Source organism: Triturus cristatus, chromosome 7 (genome assembly GCF_964204655.1).
Source record: "Triturus cristatus chromosome 7, aTriCri1.1, whole genome shotgun sequence".
In the NCBI taxonomy this organism is placed as follows: domain Eukaryota; kingdom Metazoa; phylum Chordata; class Amphibia; order Caudata; family Salamandridae; genus Triturus; species Triturus cristatus.
This window is the reverse complement of record NC_140590.1, coordinates 857,728,921-857,753,417: the sequence shown is the minus strand read 5'-3', so window position 1 is coordinate 857,753,417 and position 24,497 is coordinate 857,728,921. Positions and strand designations below refer to the sequence as shown.

The following is a 24,497-nucleotide window of genomic DNA, read 5'->3' as shown; positions in this document are numbered from 1 at the left end:
ACGTTCGTGTTTGTCAGGCGACAGATCTGGTGTAGTCCGCTCATTGGAATTCGGTGTGCTGTGTTGTTTTTGGTATAAATATGGCATTGCTGCTTTCAGAGTGTCCTGGTGTAGTGGGGTTTAATGATATAGAGTTGATGGATCTGAGTGTTGTGGGATGAACTGTTCTTTTTCAGTTTAGTGTTGTCAGAGAGCAGCATGTCAGCACCTGTACGATGACTTCTGTGAATGACAAAAAAGTAAATTTGTTGACCGGAATAAACGCTTGCGTGTCTCAAACACACCTTGGACAGCATTTAACCTTTAAATAACCTGCTTTCTCTTTTACTACGTTTCACTCCGCTGCTTCTTAGCCTTCGTCTATGCTTCTAAAGCATTTGTATGACAATGGATGCACAACGATGTGCCGATGTATAGGGCAAACTATAATCATGGCTGCGTAACTTTAAACTGTTATCTAAAGTCCAGCACCAAATACCATCCTGTGATTCTCTACTTGAGAACTGCTCATGTGTTGTCACATGAAACTTAATGTCTTCCATGAAAAACAAGTGAAATTGACCTAGGATAAACTTTTCTCCCTTTTTCAAAATATCAGAATTAATCTAACCTAGCATTGATACAAGTCATGGCAATGTTATGACTACGCAGGCAAATTCAACAGTGTTTTAATTTGTCTACATTCAGAACATTACTAAAATGGTTCTGACAGTAATTTATCGATCCTGCCTAATCAAAAGTGTTTGCCATCTCTCTGCAACCAGACCAGGAATTTCAAAACCTCTGTTTTTGCTAGATATATGGAAGCTGTGTTTTAGATCCTTAGTTTATTAACTCATTCTCTAAGGAAGAATACTAAGGTTTCTTGAGACACGTCCTTAATAGCCCAGGAAGGTCTGTGCACCAATCACACACTTTATAGTTTTTTTTTGTTGTATTTGTTTTTTTTTGGTAGCCCTAGTTAAACAAGTATTTTAATCTAATAAGAGGCAGTATTCTAGATATGCGGGTACCATAGATTGGTCGATGCACTGCAGTAAGTGAATGCGATTTCATAAACAGATCACTGTTGAAATGCAAGTTCCAAAGTATAAACACTGCTAACGTCAGAGGTCCGGCAGTTTACCTGTCTGTGGCCTATTCACTGTTTAGATTCGATCTGCTGTTCTTAGTAACAATGTGTGTGTGATTGTGGTGGAGGGAATTTACTTTATTGGTCCGGAACATGTAAGGCCTGGCCATGAACCCATGGTTGGTATATTCCGAGTACAAGGAGAAATCAGTGCCCTGAGAATAGAAGGGGATATTTATGTTTACGTTTTCGTCTTTTCTGCTTCCTAATTATGAACTTTAATTGGCCAGAGAGCATTGTTAGCCGCTAGACTGTTCCCGTTGCCTAAAATATGGCCGCCAAAATGTTTATTTCTTTGGACAGATTTGCAGCACTATGTTCATTGTTATCGCTTCCCGCGAAAAGACTGATGCGTGAAAGTTAATGAGAGGCGCATCGTCTCGTATGTCCTGCTTTCGGCTCAAACACTGATCCTTCAGACAAAGTGAAAGCAAAAGCCGCTTTTCCATATCTTCTGCAGCGGTGTTCTGTTGTATCTGAACAGCTGTAGTTACTGATTAGGACGCTGAGCGCCGCTGTTCACCAATCAGAAATAGAACATTACAAAAAGATAATCAAACCACATGTTATAGCATAGCTCAGGCGAGTGTAAGGCAGAGGGAAAGATCTCCGAAAACCGCAGTGGATGGCAAGCTCTCACCCGGTGATGTCCAAAACTGAGCGTTCTTTACAGAGGAGCACAGAATAGTGTTCCTGGCGAATCCGACATGACGGGCATGGCCCACACGCAGATGCGCTGTTACCCCGGGTCTCACTCATCAAGGGGCTGTTACTCCGGGGTTCACACACCGAGGCGCTCCTACTCTGGGGATCAGGCACCGAGGCGCTGTTACTCCGGGGCTCAGGCATCGAGGCGCTGTTACTCCGGGGCTCAGGCATCGAGGCGCTGTTACTCCGGGGCTCCTCTGCTGCTTCTTGTTGCTTTGCTGACAGTCTGTGGAGCCGCTTCCGGGCAGCTGCGTTATTCCATCCCCGAGGAGATGAGGAAAGGATCTTTTGTTGGGAATGTGGCTCTGGATCTGGGGATGGATACAAAGCAGTTATCAGAAGGCGGAGCCCGCATAGTGTCGAGAGGTAGGAAGCAGTATTTTGCTCTTAATCCAAACAACGGGCATTTATATATCAATGAAAGGATCGACAGAGAAAATATATGTGGACCTGTCGGCATCTGCGTCTTAAAAGTAGAGATTATTTCAAAGAACATTATGAAAGTGTTTGCCGTAGAAGTAGAGATTCGAGATATTAATGACAATTCCCCCGTGTTTACTGATGATCATGTAACGTTGCAGGTGCTTGAAATTATTGCACCAGGAACTCGCTTTATGCTCCCTGAGGCGAATGATGTGGACGTGGGCATAAATACTCTGCAGAACTATCACCTCAGTAGCAATAAACACTTCACTCTGCAGGTTAGTAATAGAACCGATGGCACAAAGTACGCAGAACTGATATCAGAAACAGCACTGGACCGGGAGGAGCAGGAAGTTCACAGCTTGATCCTCACAGCCACGGACGGAGGAGATCCGGTCAGATCCGGCACCATGAGGATACAGATCAATGTGCAGGATGTGAATGACAATGCACCAGTTTTTCAGCAGTCTGTCTACAAGTTCAATGTGTTGGAAAATGTGCCCAGTGGGACTGTTGTGGGCAGTGTCAGAGCTGTTGATATTGACAAGGGATCAAACTCGGAAGTAAAATATGCTTTTAACAAAATAATCGAAAATATTATGAAAAAATTCAAACTGGATTCTAAAACTGGAGACATATATTTGCTTGACAATCTGGATTTTGAAGAGTCTGAATTTTATGAATTTGAAGTCCGGGGAAGTGATGGGAGTCATTCCTCGCTCTGCAGAGTTTCGGTGGAAGTAATCAACATCAATGATAATAGCCCAGAGATTTTTATATCATCTATAGCTGAGCAAGTACCAGAAAACAGCCCGCCGGGTACAGTCATTGCTCTCCTGGAGGTGTATGACAAGGATTCCGGCGAGCATGGGAAGGTGGTTTGTTTTCTCTCTCCACATCTTCCCTTGCAGTTGCATAAATCAGTTGGAAGTTATTACAGCTTGGTTACTGATAGTACTCTGGACAGGGAACACATTCCGCAATATAATATAACAATTACAGCTACAGACAAAGGAACTCCGCCACTGTCTAATACCAAAACCATCCACCTTTGGATTACAGATGAAAATGACAACCCACCAGTATTTCAGCAGTTGTCGTACAGCGCATATATAATGGAAAATATGGCTCAAGGCACTTCCCTTTTTACAGCCAAGGCAACTGATTTAGATTTGCATAAGAATGCCAAAATTAGTTACTCTATCATGGATGGACGCCTTGCGGATGTACCTTTGTCTTCTTACGTTTCCATTAATTCTGAATCTGGTGTTGTTTATGCACTTCATGCTTTCAACTTTGAGGAGTTGAAAGAATTTGAAATCCAAGTGCAGGCTCGTGATGGTGGATCACCATCTCTCATGAGTAATGTCACTGTGACATTCTACATACAGGATCAGAATGACAACTCTCCCGAAATATTATACCCATCAGTCCCTGCAGATGGCTCCAATGGGGTGGAAATAGCTCTTCGCAACTCTGAGCCAGGTTATCTAATCACTAAAGTGGTGGCTTTCGATGCTGACTCTGGGCAGAATTCCTGGCTCTCCTACCAGCTGCTGCGGTCCACAGACCAGGGACTGTTTACTGTAGGTCTTCACACCGGAGAAATCAGAACTGCTCGACCAATTATGGAAAGAGATGCCATAAAACAATTGCTGGTGGTCTCAGTAAAGGACAATGGGGAGCCACCTCTCTCATCTTCTGTTACTGTCACCATAGTCTTGGCAGACAGTTTGCCAGAAATGCTTCAAGATATAAGTGACCCTTCAGCTCCCGCAGACATGGAGTCAAACCTGACACTGTATCTGGTGATCGCTCTTGCTGTTGTTTCCTTCTTGTTCCTTTTCCTGATCATTCTTGTTTTGGCCATCAGGCTTCATCGCTGGAGGGAATCTCAGCTCTGCGAGTCATCCGGGAGTAACTTCAGTTCACTTCCTGCCTCTCAATTTGTAGGCGTTGACAGTGTCAGAGCTTTTCTTCAAACATATTCTCATGATGTATGTTTAACTGCAAATTCAGGGAAAAGCCTTTGTCAGTTCAACAATCCTAGCCACTCAAATACCCTTTCAGAAGAAAACAATGTTGAAAAACAAGGACCCCTCCTCATTGAAGATTTTTTAAATATTGATAAAGAAGAAAATCTATGCATTCAGGTAAATGTATATTATTTATTAATCTGTTTACCTGTTATTTTTTTTAATGCATGCTACAGTGACTCTTCTTGGATGTCGGTTGTCAATATCAGGCTTGTGTCATTCGTTACGCAGTTAACTTATAATGTGCCAACTTGCAGAATATGAGAAGATTTCAACTTTAATTTTCGTCGAAAATTGTACACTATTTGGGGCTTAGACTTGAAATGAATAGCATTTAGATAGGCTAATACGCTTACTCTAGCTCCAATTGACGAGAGTCAGAGAAAGTAAATTGGAAAGAAGCCATTCTAATATTCAAGTGTAAGCATTGCAGGTATTGACCCCTATATTTGCAGTGTTTTCATTCTTAGTCGAGATACCACATTCAGTCACAGTTGTTTTAATATGAACTTTATCGTTGTAAAATCTCTCTAAATTGCATGCTGAAAACTAGAACTAATTTGCTGTGGCAGTGACCCCAAAACGTGTTCATGCACCACCACCTATTAGGTAGGAGTTAATTTTGTTCTATAGAACCCAAGTTCGAGGTTATTTTTTTCCAGCTGGTCTTTTCAAACGTGATCGAACGATGCATTAGCTTTACCGAACAGAATCTATTTCCAAGAATCCAACTCGCACATTTACCCCGAGTTACGGTGATCTGGGGTGCGGGGGTGTGTGGTGTAGCTCTGTTTGTAGGGTCACTGTTTGTAAACCCTACCTATAAATCAACGTAAACGCCGGCTTCTACTTAGGTTAACGACACCAGTGCCTTTCAATTCAAAGGTGGTTGTTCATCAATTGGCAACAGCTGATACTTGTAGCTGTTAAGGCATGAGGAGTCCCTGCAGCCGCTGACTACACTCTCAATGAATAACCCCCGTGGGCTGTTCTCGCGAAATCCTTGCTCTGTTTCCTTACCCGCTCGCCACTGAGGACAGCACAGCACGGCAGTACGTGCTTGTTTGTACTGTTCGATGTCACCTGGGGTCTTCTACCACAACTGCACCAGTTTACACACTCCGCATGTGCCTACTTTTACTGAATGGTTTATCTGCACGCACTGCTGGCGTGTGAAACAGCGCAGATCACAAAGTGTTGTCACACTGTCTCGTTGTATTAATTCAAAAGGCCGCAGAAATTAATACATTCTCTGTGTGATGTCATGCAATGGGGCCTTATTGTCTTCTTTCATGTATTGATGAATAGCATACTTATTTTCTTTATATGTATGTGTCTTACTTGCTGCTTTGGGGATGTTTGGAATGGTTCAGAAAGTTCCACGCATCTGCCATAGTTATGGATTGTGCCACACGGTGCCGCTGTTGTCCAATGTGCTGGAGAAGTCGTCGCTCCAGTGGAGGCTCCTGCTATCTCATTGCACAGTCACTTTAAAGAGAAGCGGAATCTCGTCAGAAAAGCATTCTCGCGGGTATGTGCTCTTCACGGGAACCGGCTGAACAGTGACTGCGTACCAGGGAAGCACCCTCTTCGACCTGCACGGGGATTCGCATTTGGCTCTTTTACGACCCTGATACTGGGAATACGCGCGATAAACTCGAGTTTTCTGAAGAAGAATTACCCGAGAACGGCCAGGATGAGCGCCGACCGCGGAGCAGGAGCGCCGAGAGGCGGGCGGCAAGTACTGGCGTCTGTGTTGTTTCTCTGGGTCTGCGAGGGAGTCTTTGGACAGATACAATATTCAATCTCAGAGGAAATGAAGAGGGGCTCTGTTGTTGGGAACATAGCAAAGGATTTGGGGTTAAACGTCAAGCATTTGACTGACAGGAATCTGCGCTTTGTTTCTGAGAACAAGCATTTTACTTTAAACCCCGAAACCGGGAACCTGCACATACGTGACAGAATAGACAGAGAAGAAATGTGCGGGGGTTCACCCAGCTGTCCCATCAAACTCGAGGCTCTTGTAGAAAATCCACTGAATGTTTTTCACGTAGAAATCCTTATCCAGGATATTAATGACAATGCGCCGAGTTTTTCGAAGAAGTCAATAGATCTGGACATCACTGAAGCCGCGTTGCCAGGAACGCACATTGCACTTGAAAACGCTCGAGATCCGGATATTGGCATCAATGCCCTTCAAGGGTACAAGCTGAGTCCAAACCCACATTTTATCCTAGAAGAAACGGAAAGCAGCGATGGCTTTAAATATGCAGCACTGGTTTTGGAGAACATTTTAGACCGTGAAAAGGAACACCACCACCACTTAATCCTCACTGCCTCAGACGGGGGCGATCCAATCAGATCCAGCACCGTGGACATTAATATTAATGTTCTTGATGCCAATGACAATGTTCCATTGTTCACTCAGCAGAGCTACAGAGCCAGCATCAGTGAAGGAGCAGCGATTAACACGGTGGTGCTTCAGGTGAAAGCCACAGACCTCGATGAAGGTATAAATTCAAAAATCACCTACTCTTTCAGCAGCATAGAAGACAGTGCCTTTGAAACCTTCAGCTTGGATGCAGAGAGTGGAGAAATTAAAGTTAAGAGGACCCTGGATTTTGAGAAGACCATTTCATACAAAATGGTGGTGGAAGCAAAGGATGGAGGGGGACATGTTGCACAGTCCCGTGTACTTATAGATGTTACTGACGAAAACGATAATGCTCCGGAGATAACGGTTGTCTCTGTCTACAGTCCTATTCCAGAGGACTCCGCTCCAGGGACGGTGTTAGCATTAATCAATGTTCAAGATCTAGATTCAGGAGATAATGGCAAGGTTGAATGCCGCATTCAAGAAAATGTGCCTTTTAAATTAATGTCATCATCTGGAAAGTATTACAAACTTGTTGCAGCAAGTGCCCTAGATAGGGAAACCTCGCCAGGATACAATATCACAATTGCAGCCACAGACAAAGGCTCCACGCCTCTTACTACAAGCAGAACAATCCGGCTAGAGCTCTCCGACACGAATGACTGCCCACCCGTTTTTGATGCATCTTCCTACCAGGTCTTTGTTCAAGAAAACAATCCACCTGGTGCCTCCATTTACCGCGTAAAAGCATCTGATCTTGATTTTGATAAAAATGCACATATCACATATTCCATACTAAACAATAACAAGGAGTCCATTCCTCTGTCGTCCTACATCTCAATTAACGCCCAGACTGGTGTTATCTACGCCCAGCGCTCTTTTGACTATGAGCAGCTCAGGGAGTTTCAGTTCCAGGTGAGAGCTCAGGACTCCGGGTCTCCTCCTCTCAGCAGTAATGTCACCATGAGGGTCTTTATTGTGGATCAGAATGATAACCCTCCCGAAATCCTGTACCCTGTACTCAGTCCAGATGGTTCTGTACTCTTCGAGATGGTTTCTCCTTCGGCTGATCCAGGTTACCTGATATCAAAAGTGGTGGCTGTGGATGCGGATTCTGGACACAATGCATGGCTCTCCTATCATCTGCTTCAGACCCAGGAACCTTCCCTTTTAAAAATTGGCCTCCACTCTGGAGAAATCAGGACATCAAGGGCTTTCTTGGAGAAAGATCCTATCAGACAAAAAGTGGCCATATTGGTGAAGGACAATGGACAGCCACCACTTTCAGCGACGGTTTCTCTAACCATGGTGTTTGCAGAGAACCTAGTGGAAGCACTTCCTGAGAAAACCAACCAACCAGGTGACTCGGACTTAGAATCAAACTTAAAGATATATTTAGTAGTAGCCTTAACTTTAATTTCATTTTTATTTATTTTCACCTTGATGCTCGCTGTGATTTTCAAATGCAAAAATTCAAAGAGAACCAAGATGTTTGAGACTCTGACTCCTGCTCTTTATTCACACATTGATCCAAGAACTTCTTCCAACTACCAAAATGGAACACTGCCCCTACCCTACTCTTACGAGGTGGCGGTAGCCCTGGATTCTGGGAACAATGAGTTCACTTTTCTCAAGTCCGGTCATGAGGTTTCCACGGATGTTCTTTTTTCTGCAAATGATTCTGGAATAGGAAATGAGTCCCTTGCAGGAACACTTGAAAATGACACATTGAATCAGGTAAGACGTGTTTACATTACAATCTTTCCTTTGACTCAGCCATTTAAGTAGATTTGTGTCACCTGACCCATCCGAAATCAGTGAGAATGCTTGTGTTTGTAAATGTGAAGGCTTTATATACCTCTGTGCATTTTTTCATAGTCACTTTTTTACGGTATATGTTAAAACAAAACCACCTGCAGGCTGCGTAGTAAAATCTTCTATATGAATTTAAGAGACAGGAAAAAAATGCTTGATTTTATTGAGTCCCCCTACAAGATTGAACCTCATCCTCTGTTGACGAACATAAAAAATAAGGATTGTATAGTAAGCTAAACTGAAAAGTAATTAAAACAACTGATCTGATGTATTAAAGAATTAGCATTTATTTCCTTGTGGATCTGAGAGACACTTAATTCCTTAAAAAAAAATTAAGAATACTATTAACCAAAAGGAAGGCCTGTAAAAGCTTCAAGCAAGCAGTCAGTCGAATGCCTTGTAAACATTATTCATGGATGCAAGCTAGCTGCTTGCTAAAGTGATCCTATTCAATCTAGCATATTGTCATGCAGTGCAGGGATATTTGTTCTTACAGCAGCAGCGATTTTATGAAAACCCTTTGAATATGGCATCATGATGGAACCCCTGAAAAGGTCATGAAATTACATCAGTTTTGAAAAAGACAAACCTTAGTCCCCAGACCCTGCCAGCCACATGCCAGAAGATGAGGTGTCATGCATGGCTAAATGTGTATAAAACTTGTTGGCAAAGCTGCCTGGTACCATATTACAGACAGGACACAATCTCATTGCATGCTCAGGGCACAACTTTAAACAGGTGCTCAAACAAGGAAAGTTACCCTATAATAAATGTGCTGCCCTTGGGGCAGCCGTGAACTTTTTGCTGCCCTGCGGTCAGTACATTCAGTGAAACACAGAGCAACTGTTTCAGAGCTGCAATGTGCTTTTCTCTGTGCAGGCCTGCTCTTTATTCAGGGGTCTGATTCTCCTGCAGGCGGGTGCAGCGACTGACTGCGCCTGCTGGCAGTGGGATGTGGAGTAGAGGAGTCTATGGGGCCTCCTTCCATGCCCTCAAGGGGTCCACTGCCTTCTTGTGGCACACTGTCAGTGCGCATTCTAAAAGCTTGTTTGCCTCTGCGCCCGTGGCCATAAAATCGCACAGGCTCAAAGGCAAAGTGATTCACTCATTTCCATGGGGTCAGGCAGTGTTGGGCATGGCTGCTATCTTACTTTATTTGTGCCAGGAATGGGCCTGGGCAGAGCTAAAGCAGCCTTCAGTGGGGCATGCACAACCTGCTGCTTCGATGTGATGCAGGTCGGGTGTGCCAGAGGCACTGGTGCAATCCAAGTCTCGGGTTTATGGTGGCACAAAGAGCAAAGCATTTAACAAGTGTGCTTGCAGATCAAGACTTGGGACAGAGTCTAAAGTGCCTACCTCAGCTGATAGCGTCAGCTGAGTGCATCAGACAATGGGTGGTAACGCAGGCACGTGTGGGCCGGCCAGGGCTGCCGCTAAAGGCAGCTACCCTTACTTAGGACTGAAATCCATAGGTACATCACTTCCAGAAAACAATGGCTTTACAATTATGACTTCTGCGTTGTTGTACTTAGTTAAGTACTAGTGGTAATCCATATAACCCTACTGTAATTTCTCTCTAGAGTAGTCAAGTCTTCATGTGATCCATTTAAATGTACATCTGTTTCTTTCTGGAGCTAACAGCTGTTAACTTTGGCATGATGATTGTGCCTAAATATCGAAATAAATTTTTGAGCATATTATTTGTTATCCATTTTGATTATTTCACTTTTCAGGCAATTGCAGTTTTTTTATTGTGCATTGTTGTTATTTTTTGACAGCATTTAGTTTGTATTATGTGTCTGCTGTACAGGCAGTGATGACAGAAATCTTTGCTATTGTGTGGTTTGATTGCGGATTTGTGAAATTCGCATACTTTGCTTTTGTGTAACTATATGAAACTTCTGGAACAATAATGCAGTTTTACACTTTGTTATGTAAAATGCAAATCCATAATTTGGCAGTATACTGTATCGCAAAATGAACCAGTGCATCAATTTTTGACACAAGGATGCATTTTGTGCTAAAAGAAAAAAGTCAATTGTCATGAACAACAACCTCTTGTTGCATTGTTTTGATACTTTCACAATAAAATCATACTGCAAATAGAAGCGAAATTACACTTAATAGCATCATCTCAGGAATTTTGTGTTACCGGTATAACACAAACTTCCCAAAATTAGGCCAATTGTCCCGATTTAATTTAAATTGTGCCTGGGCCTGGTCTAACTATGAATTGAGTGTAGCGAGATATCTGCACAGTGGGAAATTCAGGTATCTATATTCCCAGCATTTATATCTTTACTCTAGCAAGTAGATTATGTTAGTACCTAGATTACAAACATGGAGACAAGATAACACTGCTTCACATGATTGTGAATGACCTAGATGCAGTCCAGTTTACCTGTACCCGTGATTAGTTGTTTTTTTCTAAATGCAGTATGTAATTCGTTTTGGAAAGTGTTTGTTCCCAGAAGTGCTATTGAAAATGTGGGCAAAAAAATGAGACACTTTGAGGCAACCTGAGCATTTGCCAATGGATGAGACTTTTGCGAGCGTTCCACCCATAGCCTTTGTTGATTTGATGTCATACCTCAAATGTTCTAGATCGGTGCTTAATGTGTAAAAGAATGAGTGTGGGTGCCCAAAGCTCTGCTCAGAAGCCCATGCCTGGTACTATTAAATGTCAGCACAGCGATTTCCAAGGCTAAGCAGTCTTCAATCTATCTTGTGACTCTCTAACCCACTTCTAGACGCTCCCTGCCACACACTCTTCCTCTTTCTCCTTTTGAGACAGGTTTTCCATCTTCCCTTCCTCCGTCTTTCCCCTTTGTCTGTTTTCACTCTTTTTCTCTTAGGAAATGTCTCATGAGGAAAAATAATTGCTGTTCCCCAAAAATGAGTGCCTGTTGCCCCCACCAGCAATCACCAACTCAAATTAAGCACTGCCATGCTCGCTGTTTCCAAGCAGCTCCTCACTCATTCGGCCCAACTAGACCGACACTGGTCTGGGTTTGCTTTCGTTCCTATTCAAATGGAATGGTGGCCTGTTAGTTTGGACAGGGCTGGAACTGTTTGAGCAGGTTAAAGATTGGTTTGCATGTCGCTGTTCCGCATCTGAAGTGGCGCAGTGGCTGAAAAAAGTGATGGAATAAAATAGGTTGCAAAAGATTACCGGAGTCTGAGACTTTTGTGAGCATTATGGTCAGTTCTTTTTTTCTATTAGTTAGAAGTCTCTACTCAGTATGGTTAAATTCGTTTTTCAATTGAGAGTAATCACAGCTGCTTCCTCATTACAGATGACCATAACCATCTGTACTGTCAATTAGCAATGTATGTTAGTTAAGGCCATTCATTCTGTAATGAAAGCGACTGGTCCTTGTGTACCGCCCTGTCTTCTCTGTTCTCTGTCAGTTTTGTTGAGTGATATTAGGTATTATAAGGGGCTCGCCAGTGTGTCTTTTTCTGACGTTTGAGCTTCCAGTTGTATTGACGGTATGGTTTGAATGGCTCTCCTGGTATTGTTTGCACTTCAGAGTACCAGCATGAGGAATCAAGAGTACCTTTCTGTAAAACTCTGGTGTGCATCAATCTGTACTAGAAGCCTTAGCAGAAGTGAGTTTGTAATGTTCCTAAGTTTTCCTAATTTAAAATACTTAATTTAGGTTTTCCACACATTGCCTCACAAAAGTAAACAGAGGATCACTCCGTAGCTACTGGTCACGCTCCTGTATTATATTTGATTCTGCATCAGAGTTGCAGGTACATGTGTGTGTCAATTTCACTAAAATTATTTGCAACTTGTGAGGAACTTCTGTATTGCACCGGGGTGTGGAATTTAATAAAACATCTACTTGTCTATGGGGCAGGTTGCTTCATAAATCTACTTGTCCTGTAACAAAATGCACTTGCCCCTTTGGTGCCATGTAGTGCAGCGACAAATTATGGCAGCAATCTCACTATATAAGAGCTCTGATATAGCCTCTCTGATTATGTCACGGCTCATACCATAGTAGTGTTTGAATACTTGCAATACCCTTATGTTGCCACGTTTCGACAGATCTACATACTGGGGCTGAAGGTAGTGGTAAGCAATAGTTCAAGGGTTAGAATACCCCTTTGAGTCTGTGCAAACCTATTAACTTGCATGTTTTAAGGGGTTTCAACAACTCTTCTCTAATCTTTTCCCATATTGATAAATGTTGGAAATTTACTCCTGACAATGGCAGACGTAAAAGTTCTTCTAGAGTTGGGGAAAAAAGTGGTTGGAGGGAAAGTGAACTTGCAAACACTCAGCTTATCGCATGAGCAAATCTACACATGCAGATTTGTTCATGCTAAAATGCAGTTAACAAATATTTTCTAAGAGTACTATTTCTTATCCTGCTTCTTTAAATTCTCGGGAATTCACAAAAGCCGTATAGCTGCACTTAATGCAAGAACGTTTACCATGGGTGCACTTTTGAGACTTTATTTAATAATTGGTACCCTAATTTGGACTGGTGTTGACCGTGACCTTTTGTGCTTATTAAAATTCTGTCTCTCTCTCTCTGTATCGGCTGGCTTCACTGTGAGTGACAGCATTCTGCTATTTCACAAGGAGCATATCTGCACGCAAAGTAGTTTTGTTCAGTGCCAGTAACTACTGCGGCAGTGTGTGCTTTTTGAGACTGAAAAACAATTTTTGCTTTTGCCAATGTTTGTTATAATGGTGAGGGCCTGGCAGCTCCCACACCGATAAGGTTTTACAAAAACCATGCCAAAACAAGTCACATTGACAAAACTAAAAAGCTGACCACCAATTTCAGACCTACTGGTTTTGCCAATGCTTGTGTTTTTTTTGTTTCCCCTAATCTTACTGAAACTGGTTACACTGATTTTTCCATTATGAATATTTTTGGGAAATACTAGCATGCACCAACAATTGTTACTAAATGATGCTGCAAAGAAATGGTACCTGAACTTTTACAGTAGTTAATCAAAATGTTTTTTCCTGCTTTCATTTTTTATTAACATTTTGATTTGAAAGCAAAGAATCTTCAATCTTGCTTTCAAGCTTCTGCAAATATTTGCAGCAAATCAGAGAGCATTCTGGGACCATTATACATTGCCACATATTGTTAAACTTTGAAAACGTGTGTACACATTTTTATACTGGAACCACTGACAATAGTGCAGTCTGAGCATACAACATTTACTAGAGCGCTCACCCGAATAATAAAGGCTTTCAATTAATGAACCATAGATACAAGTGTGAACAGCATTAACATATGGGCAAAAATATCTTAACTGCAGACAGTGCCCTTCCCTGATCCATAATGTGGTACTGCAAACTGGCAGCCAAAAGGTGTGTGCTGCAGGGGGTTGGGCCTACTTGTCCCAAGGACAAAAAACACATGAAAACTTGTTGCCCTTGACCCCAAACAATATGTCTCGGGCGTCGGGCTATAGGAATTCCACATCCCTGATTGCAATTTTATATTGTGTATTTTAACTATGTCAGTGATTTGTTTGTGTCTGACCTTTTAAGCACAGGGGTCTGATAACTCTGTCACCAGGCCTGTTGTATTTCTAGTTGATATGAGTCAGGCTTCTTTCAATTTGCACAGTTTCTATTTTTGTTAATGTTTGTCTTTTTTAAAATTCTCTCCTGACTATCCCCAGACACTAGATTCCCTCTCTTTGCTACCTTTACTGAGTCCCTAGGAGAATGAAACTTGTTCCCCCGTTACCTAAACCTCCCATGACCGTTTCTCTTAATTTAGGCTTAAATTGTTAGATAGGTCATTGTTAAGCCACAGTTGGGACTCCTTTCACTTACATATCTATCATGTTCCCCTGCCAATAATCACAGTCAGAGTATTTAGCGTCGCCTCTCATACGAAATGCTGGTACCTACTCAGAGCTAGTCTCTTAGCCTGTCTGCCTTTCTTCCACTCAAGACTCTTCCACCCATCATCCCTTAATTCCCCCTAATCCCTCCCTCCTTCTTGCCCCTAATGATTGAGCGAGAGTGTTAGATTTAGTCCAAGTGCCTCTGATACCTATGGTGCGATAATGTCTCTTGGTCACAGTGCCACTAGCACATGGCAGGATAATGTTGTTTCTTAGATTCATAGTTGTGTGCTTTTTTATACTTGAATGTAAATCAACATTCAGAAGAATGATTGTGTCGAGCCTGCTATGCATAGTGAGCCTCATGGAACAATGAATACAGAATAGTTGTGTACTTTAGATGTCTATGAAATATACAGGATGTCTATGGCCTGTTCATCCTATACACTAAATTATTCTGTAATGGCGCCTAACAGATTTGAAGCTTTCCTGGAGGCAAGAGACGCCCCCATCACTCCTCTATTTATCAGGGCTGATTATGAATTTGAAGTTCTAATCAGAGAAAACTATGTGTTTGGTATTTGTCACTATTATTAGGGCTATTGTGATGTAGAAATTAGAACCTTGTGTGTTGTGTGCATAGGTGTTTTTGAGGAAGGTCCCACATAGATTGTTCCTACTAGGATAATGTACCTGGCCTGTTTATCTGCTGTGACCTTGTATTTCATGAATCATACCCTCTTGCAACATTACATGTTTACACTCTTAAAAGTATGTTGTTCATTAATTTATTCCTTCATTCATTCATGGATAGAGTAGCTTTGCTGCCTGTAAAACTATATAATACGAGTTACAACCCTGGCTCCCGGAAGTCTATGTAACACAGGGATATACCTTTTGATACTATTTCTGATGATTACTGCGTAACCTGAGAGATATCTGTTACTATAGTCTGCAAACTGTGTGCCCTGCCGCACGATTCACTACAATATGCATAACCGGGACAATGACCCTGACGTTCACATTGAGAATTGTAGGACTTGTGTAAATTGGTGGATGGCTCTACTGTTCCTGGCAAGCACTTGTGAGATCTGTAAAACATGGGTAAATGTTTTAGTATCTCAATAGTTGGCCCATTCATTCTGTGCAATCTGAGGGCTAGCCATGTTTGGGTCTGGCCCTTGGTAAACAAGGGGACAGAAAGGCAAAACCTTTACAATTTGTGTTAGCCTAGTAACTGTTCTGTTGACAAAAGCATGAGAGCTGTTTAATCTGGGGGACACTTCTGATGTTTCAGCCTAAGCTTATAAGAACATGGCTACCCGAAACACATTGCTGATCTGTGAAACTCAACGTAAAAGATAACACATTTGCAGAGTTAGTTCTAGGAAATGTTTTAGATTGTGAAATACAAAGTCACCATCATTTGGTCCTGAAAGCTCGGGATCCACTCACATCCATCACTGTGGACTTTAATAGTAAAATTCTTGGTGTAAATGAGAGTGTCAATGTTTCATTAGGAAACTTACAGAGGCATCAATACTGAAGGGACAGCAATAACTCAGTGGTGCTTCATATGAAATCCACAGAGAAAGATGAATGTTAAAATAAAAATATCACACCCTCTTTCAGCAGTATCTAAGACCGTGAATTTAATACCTTCAGTTTAAATGCAGATCCTGGCAAAACTAAAGTTGAGTACAACTCACACACGACCTTTGAATTTGAGAAGACAAATGCTCATGTATACATCTGCAATTTATTGAGCTATGGAAGACTCACTGCCAAGCATAGTAGTGATGTCTAATCCATGTCTACGTATATGTGAAGCTTGGAAAAAGGTGAGTGCTTAAGTTCTGTGCAGCAGTGAAGAAATACGTGAGAAATTTGTCTTTCAAAAGATTGGTAGGGCTACTGGGATCTTGAGACTATAGGCCACCAAGCAAGCAGTGGACCTAATGCAGTTGACTTGTCAAATAGATGTAAGAAATTTGGCAAATGAGATGATTAAACACTGTATTGTCAGTGGCATAGCTAGCCACTTTCCCACCGGTGGCAGTCCCCGCCTTTCCCACCAGACGGCAGCTGCCGTAAGAGCGGGGTGGGGGGTGCTGGCGATATTCCTGCGATGGCCATCCAGCGGCAAATACTAGAAAGGGGGGTGGATACCGCCACCCCCAAAACCCATGCTGCCCGGGGCGGACACCGCTACACCACTGTGTATTGTAGATCTCTTTGGGCCTATGGTTGTTTAATAATTTTCTCCTCTGAAGTTGTCTCCCTCCTTTCTGACTGTACAGGGATACCATGTCTGCAGTTTACTGGCCCACTTGCTTTGTTCAAATCGGTCTGGCCTTGCATCATTTTACATTTCAGTTTTGTTACTCCCAGTCTTGAGGATTTTGACATTCCCCCTGGATGTTCTCAAATTATCTCTGTTCGTCATCCCTCCAGATTTTAAGCTTTGCTTTAAATGAAGAGAGGTATCCTATTATCTTTGTCATGTTTCTTCATTTCCTTCAAATGTGCTAATTTATTGTGACATTCAAATTGTATTCATTGAATTCACAGTCTAGTTGTGTGCATCATTACTTGTGCTTATTTCCATGGTTCTGTGTGATTGCACATCAAGTAGTGTGGTGTTTTCTCAGATGCAAGCTTCTTTCTGGAAGATCTACTCACTAAAATGTTCCAGAAGCATGTGGTGAATCTGATGTTGTCCCTTCTTCCGTTTTCTGTCTTTGTATTCTTTTTCTTGCAATAACTGAACTAACTTTACCTTTTGTATTTATTGGACCTCAGGAGTTAGCCTGTCTTTGTTCTATAAGGTCATTTTGCAATGGGTTTTATTAATCGCGCACGAAGTTCTAAAGCATAAAAAACAACAAATAACTGGACCAAGGCCCTGTCCCCCATTATGCCCTGGTGGTGTATAAAGCTTGTTCACTGTTCTTTTTCATCCAAACTGTTCCCTCTTCATCCAAACTGTTCTCTCTTCCTGTAGTCCTTCTTGGAATTCCACAAGTTTTACCTCTCAAACAGTTGTCTGGTTTATCCACTCTTTTCTGAGTACCCAGTCCTGCATTGCATGTATCATCAAAGGGTCATCTGGACCTGGAATATCTGCCTTATCCTGTTTTGCATATGCAGTTTACTCTTCTGGTCTGCCTATTCATAGGATTGTAACATTAATAGTGTTTAGAAACAGGCAAATGTGTGGTCCCCGATTGAAAGTTACATTGTGGTGTTTCGTCCCCTCCTTCATAGGTTGTGTGCTGCCGAGCACCACTGTGAAAGCACAAGACAATATCAAATGTGAGTCACTCGAAAATGATGTGGTATTGAATATAAGGATTTGTACCTATACTGGTTACTGGGACTAGTCTTCTTCTAATTGGGGTAGACTTGCATTTGGGGTCACTTGTTGACTGTCTCTTAAACATGTAATCTTGTTTGTAGCCACCTGACAGCAGCTGGTTTGATTTACCTGAACTATTTGCAGTGGTGAGTGGGTGAAGGGCATTCTTATTTATTTATGCAAGTAAGTATGTAATGGTATTTGTATGATTTGAACATAGCTGAGAAGTAACAGAGAGCTGAACAAGCATGTTGGGAGATAGTGCTCTTTGAGATTTATTTTTAGTTTCTGTGCGACTTGCAGGAGAGTGACTGCAATTCTGATGCCATTGGGGATGCTGTCCAAGATCTTGAGTGGATGCACACAAAAAAAGTGTCCACTTTTTTTTATTTCCTTCTTGCATTTTTTATATTCAGTCTTGTGATGCTCTGCCTTCTGGTATGTTTCTGTTGATATGAGGTAGTTCATTTCTTGGGTAGGTTTTTCAGAATGTTGTTTCTGATGGGCTACTGGGTGATGCAACTGGTCTTCAACATTACCAGTACAGTTCCTTCAGCTTTGCAGAGCTGTGGTTGCACCTCTTCAGACCCTAGATGGGACATGCTGCTATTTGTAGGCTGCCTTTCAAGTTTGCCAAACACTATTTTGAAGGAAATTGTCCCAGTCTTGGAGGAAATGCCTCTATCCAAGTGGTAGAGAATCATATCTTGTTTTATTATTATGAAATAGGCATCGGGAAGTAAGGGTTTCTTTTTCTTCATATGGAAGATCTTGTACCGTGCTGCCTTGGGTTTCCTGGTGATCTTTTTTTGAGAGAGTGTTCTGAGGGTGAATCTAAGTATTTTACATTGTCTGTGAGCTGGGGTAGATGTCATCCAGATTCATGCCAGAGAGGCAGGATTGAATCTATGGTTGTTTGTCGATGATGAAAATAGGAATTCAGTCTTTTTCCAGTTGAATGTTGTATAGATTGACCGTTGTTTGAGGTTCATGCAGTATTTGAGTTACAGAATGTTGTCAGTTGAAGAGCATTTCAGGTAGAATTCAGTGTTGCTGGTACAGTGCTAGAACTTGATGTTGTTTTCAGTGACCATGGATTAGAGGGGGTTCCATGTAGAGGTTGAAAATGATGAGTGAGAAGATGGGGACCATGAGTCCTCAACAGGCGTGGAGGGATTCTGGGATATTGCATTTCCTGTGTGTATGAGTTGGTTGTACTTAGTAAGGTAGGAGGTGAATCATTGCCGGACTTTATTATAAAAGCTCATGTATGTTTCTGGTATGTAATGTGTTGAAGGCTGCAGAAAGGTCAATCAGCACTTGGAGGTGGGGATCATTTCTCTCTATTTCTCTCGCTGAGGAGGAGAACATTATTGACTACTTAAAGATGATCTGTCTGTGTTCTAGCACAGTCTAAAGCTGGATTGGTAATCTTGCAGTAGATTTTGCTTGCTGATCAGCTCCTGTAACTTAATGGAGACTGTTTTTTCAATTATTATTCCTATGAAGAGTATATGGATGATGATGATGCAGACATTGGCATGTGCATCTGGATCCAGGGATCTGTCCTGCCTTGAGGCATCCAGGAAGCATTATTTGTCAAGACAGGGATTGAGAATGTTGAGGAAGGGTGTGAAGGCACACCTTTGAAGATATTTAGCAATCATTGATGGTTTCTTGTCTTCATAGGAGGTGGCATTTATGAAAGTTCAGATTGAAGGAGAGGTTACTGTGCAAGAGGAGGTTGAAAGTTATCCATTTAGAGATAGAGCCATAGGTGGTGGGTGATAATGTGGTTGCTGTACATGTGCTATTTATGTTTGTTCATCTCTGTGAAGAAGTGATTAATAATGTTGCATTTGTTAACTAATGACAGGATTGATGTTTCTGGACCTAGATTGGTGCACTGGTTGATGGTTTGTGCAAGTGCTTTGCTTCTGTTATTTGCTTCATTGATAGTAGTTTTAGAGTATATGACATTAGTTATGATGATGAGAGAACTGCATGCAGAGCGCTTTGAGTTTGGTGAGGCATTCTTCTGCCCTTATTATGAGACCAGTGAATCATTGTACAGATAGATGAATTTTCTCAAGGCCCACACCTAAGGATGCTTAATTAAGGCCCTTGCTTTGAGTTACTTTGTTGTGTTCTTCTTGCAAGGAGAGTTTCTCTCAGCAGCTTCTATTCTCTGTTTCAGTCACATGACTCCCTCTTGTTCTGGATGTCCAGCCTTGTAGAGGGTTGTCAGTTCAGTCCAATCCTTTGGCGATTTCCCTGTTCTCTACTGTGCCATTTATCTAACCACTCCCCTCATTCCTTCCCTCTAATCAATCCCTCCATTCCCAAATAGGCCAACAGGTCCAGGTGCTACCTAGTTGTCACTCAACAAAATGTTTCATTTCAAGTCCTGTTTGAACCAGGATGGTGATTCCAAGCCAACACCTCTGTGTTCTCTTGCTGTGCAGTTACACAAAGTGTGGGATGCACAACCTCAACAAGTGTTCTTTCTTGATTTTTTCTGGATATGCTGTGTGTTTCAAGGCACAAGAGTGGTCTGTTTTCTTCCACCTTCCGAATTACCCAGTGAGATTTACTTTTAGGAGCAAAAGAATCAAATTCAGAGTTTATATCAATAGAGCACTGTTAAAGGGCCCCTGACTGCACCATTGGATGGCCACAAGCCCCTGATAAACCAAACTGTTGTGGAAACAAACAATATATAGACCTAAATCAGATGTCAAAAGAGAACTGATATGTCTTCCATGCTTACCTAGACTTTCCTATCTCAGCAGGCACTGTGTATTATTTAAGCTTTATTCGTCACAACACCTACTTTTCATTGGCTGATAAAGTCTGTTTAAGACAATATCATTATCAAAATGTGAAAGATATTCATCCTGTCTACCATAATGTCGACCCCTATGCTGTGCTAATTTGAGTGCTTGAAGGTGATGGGCACTGGCACTCTTTTGAAGAGGCCGAGATTTGATTTTCATCATGAGGCTTTGACCCAAAGCCAGTGCTTACTTTGTAAAAGAAAGAGTGCTGGTGCCCGGAGCTCTGCTCAGATGCCCATGTCTGGTGCTATTAAAAGTCGGCATGCTGAATACCAATGCTGGTTGTCCTAAATCCACCTCATTACTCTTTAATCCACTACCAGACACGTCCTGCCCCTTTATCTCACTCTTGCAGGTTCCTGCTTTGTACCTCTGTGATGGATGTCCACCTTTGTCTTTCTCCATCTTTCGGATTTGTGTGTTTCCATCACTTTCTGTACATGTCTGATGTGGACAAATAAGTGCCCGTAACCAAAAGTAAATTAGTGCCAATGGTCCCCACCAGCAACCACTAGCTCAAATTAAGTTTGCCCAGAGCAATAGAGAAAGAGAAAGAGGGAGAGCAAGGCAGAAAAGAGAGAAAGAAGCACAAAGAAAAAAATATAAACAAGTGATGAAGAGAGGAAGCAGGAATAGAAAAAATACAAGAGGATAGGAAATGTAGGGCGGTGGAAGAAAGAGGCAAGAGGTGGTAGAAACAGAATAAGCACCCTTGGTATTTTCCAAATAGGAGACCGGGTAATGGAGGCTGCAGCTCCTCAGGAAGATGCAAGAATAATAGTTGTTGATTCACTTCTGAAAAAGGGCCATTAGGAATGAACATAGGAGCTTAGAATTCTGGAGGCAAAAGAAATTCACCTCCTAATACCGAAGACTGTGGGAAATTGATATTCATAACTGTAGAGTATCTATTTAAAAGGCTTAAGCAACATGTTATACTGGTAGGATTGTTTCTGATCCTAATTGAACAGTGGCGTAATTTACCATTCTAAAGGCACCAAAGCAGCTTGTGCAAACCTGTCAACTGCTTAAGTCAGATTCTCTCCTACATCCACTATGAACTGTCAAAAGGGTAGTATTGTATATTCTGGTCCAGTTTTTCTGACTGGGAATTCTGCATTCAGAGCCCAGTCTTCTAGACTTCAGGTTCTTCACTGAGGATGGCCTTGCTTCAGTGGTTAGGAACCAGCAGGCCATCCAGCTATGTTCCATAAGGTCAAAGGGTTGCTGTGAAAAACATCATTAATATTTCTCTAATCTTAGAAAACTTGTCCAGTGAATTCAAATCTGTGACTGAAGTTCCTATCCTAAAAAACAACTTTAGAGACAGCAATTCTCATCAATTATTCGACCATCTCCCAGTTGCCTTATGTTTCAAAATTTCTTATAGAGAGTGGGGTGTAATCTGCTCCAGAATTTGTTGATGTTAATTCAATCATCCAACTGTGTTGGCTGGTTTTCACCTGATTCGTTCAGATATGGTGGTGGTTTTGATCCTAGACAATTGCAGGGTATTTCAGACTCCGGCTTCCCTGAAACCCTCATATAATTAAATCTATTCAGCTATGATGTGGTTTGAGATATCATGAATTAGTGATGTTAATGTCAACATTAAGGGTCTAGTTTTGTTCCAAGACTTTCTAACTCCCCACTCACAGAAAGTTGTATCCTCTTTTCAACTAACTCTGCAGCAGGTTTCTTGTTAGGGCCACATAGCTCTATTTTGTCCACCTTATAGTTTAATTTCTAGCTACTCCTCTTGGCATTCTTCACCCAATAATGTGTGTTGGAGATGTGCCCATTCTGCAAAGTCACCACAGATTTTTGTGTTCCTTTTGCTGAACCCATATTTACTGGCCCTAGGGCTCTGCACTTTACCCTTGCAAGCCAGAGATAAACCACAAGTGCTCTCCCAAACATATATATATTGACATACATCTAATTGGCACATTTAATGTACTTATTAGTGTCTAATATATGGTACTGCATGTACCTAGGGCCTGTAGAGTAAATTCTGCAAGTAGGTTTCAGCACTCCTTGTGTTACCCACTGCAGTAACACTATAAAACCTGTATCCAGGGCCTGCATGTGCAATTTTAAACTGCCATTTCAATATTGCAAGATAAAGCTTTTGCCAGGCCTAAACTTCCTTTTTAATACCTACAAGCCCCTCTAAGGTAGGCCATAAATGCCCATAAGGCAGGCGGTGTGGTTTGGGATCAGCTAGAAAAATGAATCCGAAACTTATTTCAACAGTAATTGAAAAACCAACTTAATAGTCTGAATTTATACTGCTATTTTGAAAATGACACTTTTAGAAAATTGCCATTTTCCTTCCTAAGCCAAAAGTCCCTGTCTAACAGTGTCGCATTACTGGTAAATGGCTCCTCTGTGGTGAGATGTGGATTACTCCCAGACTTTATACATATGCAGGGCCACCTCATTTTCTGTAAACCACTTATCAATGTCACCCCCACCATTTAGCTCAGCACAAGACATTTGAGTGCGTGGAATCTTTTACTCCTCCTGGGTACTTAACTGCGACCAACTTCACTGGACTCAGAAGCCCTTTTTGCTCTCCGGTCCAGTTCTCTCTGGTCCTCATGGGCTAGCATGACCTTCTTCTCCTCCAAGGCCAAGGCTAACTTTTTCTCTTCCAGGGTAAGGGTAGCAAGCTGTAATTTGAGGTCCCCTGTCTCCTTCCTGTCCTCCAACTTGGCAGGAGTCGGGCTGTAGTTGGACACACTGCTTTTAGCCCTGGACAGGGCTGGTGACCTCACTCTTGGGTGTCTGTTTTCCTTCCCTAGCTCTTGGACTGCAGGGGCACCCTCCCCTTCTGGACAAAACGCTTGGATGGGGAGAGGTTTTGTTCTTGCTTTAGCAGGATGGTCAGGGGGGTTGGGCCCAGCCCGTTCCTGATCTTCAAAGAGTGCTTACCCTGTTACTAGCAGATGCAGCTCACACCTATGTCTTCCTCCCTTTGTTGTACTAGTTAGCTTGTGTACAAACCCAGTGGGTGGGAAGGCTGTCCTACAGCTGGTTTATAGTTACCATATGGGAGGGTTTGCCCATTATCATAGCCACACCTTTGGGGGGGGCACTGGGGAGCTCTGACTATAGGAAAAAAGATTCTCCAATGTTCGATTTGGGTAGAGCAGGGCACTGTGGGATAGTTTACAGGAAACAACACAGGAAGTGCTGCAATAGAGGGTACTGTCTCCCCTGTGAACGTTTGCTCCATTGGTTATGTAGCAGCCAGAAGTTTTCCTCACCCACAGGCTGACACTGCGCCTAATTGTGGCATCACCAGTCCTCTCCTCAGATCCCTTCTGGACCTGTGGAAAAACAGAAGAGGGCTGGGCCTGCAGTCCGTGACCTGAGAAGATCCTTGAAGAGTAGACCTGCTCTCCCTCTAGCACCTGGGACAAAGCATTGGCAAACAAGGGTCATAAGGCTGACCACCTGTTTGGACTACAGTGACACAAGCAGCTTAAAGAGGCCCTTTTCCTGCAACTGCCCTGCTGAACGGGACTAGACCCTACTGCTGTGGCCTCTACCTGCCACCCTGCAACTCTAAGTGCCTCCCATGAGGTCCCGGGGGCTTTAAAAGTGTGGGGCTTTAGAACTGTACTCTTGCTGTGAATATGGACTTAAAGGACTAAAGTCAGAAGATAAAATCTTTGACCAAGACAAACCTAGTTTGTGTATGTGACCTGTGTCCCTCATGGTCAGTGTCAAAATGTGTCTGGGTCCTGTTCTACCAATGACTATTATTGGCACTTTGTGCGTCTCTGCGCTATTTTTACTTAATTCTTTAAAAAATAAGATTCCTCTTATTGTTTTTTCATCTTTTTGGTGTCATTGTGTTTTAATAAAATATGCTCTATTTTTCTAATTCGTCTTGGGATTTTTATTATTTTGCATTTATATTTTATTGCTGTTTTAGTACTGCATACATACTTTACTCCTTGCCTCTGAGTTA

At 42.2% G+C, this 24,497-nt stretch overlaps 1 protein-coding gene across 1 annotated transcript in view; it reads left to right on the top strand.

Moving 5' to 3' along the window:
- Positions 1-24,497, top strand: part of LOC146810716 (uncharacterized) — a 240,429-nt gene that overhangs the window by 5,284 nt on the left and 210,648 nt on the right. Inside the window, exons 2-3 of the mRNA XM_085614988.1 lie at positions 1,780-4,416; positions 5,696-8,410. Of these exons, the coding sequence (XP_085471114.1) occupies positions 1,780-4,416; positions 5,696-8,410 (5,352 nt within the window). The remainder of the gene's footprint in view (positions 1-1,779; positions 4,417-5,695; positions 8,411-24,497) is intronic.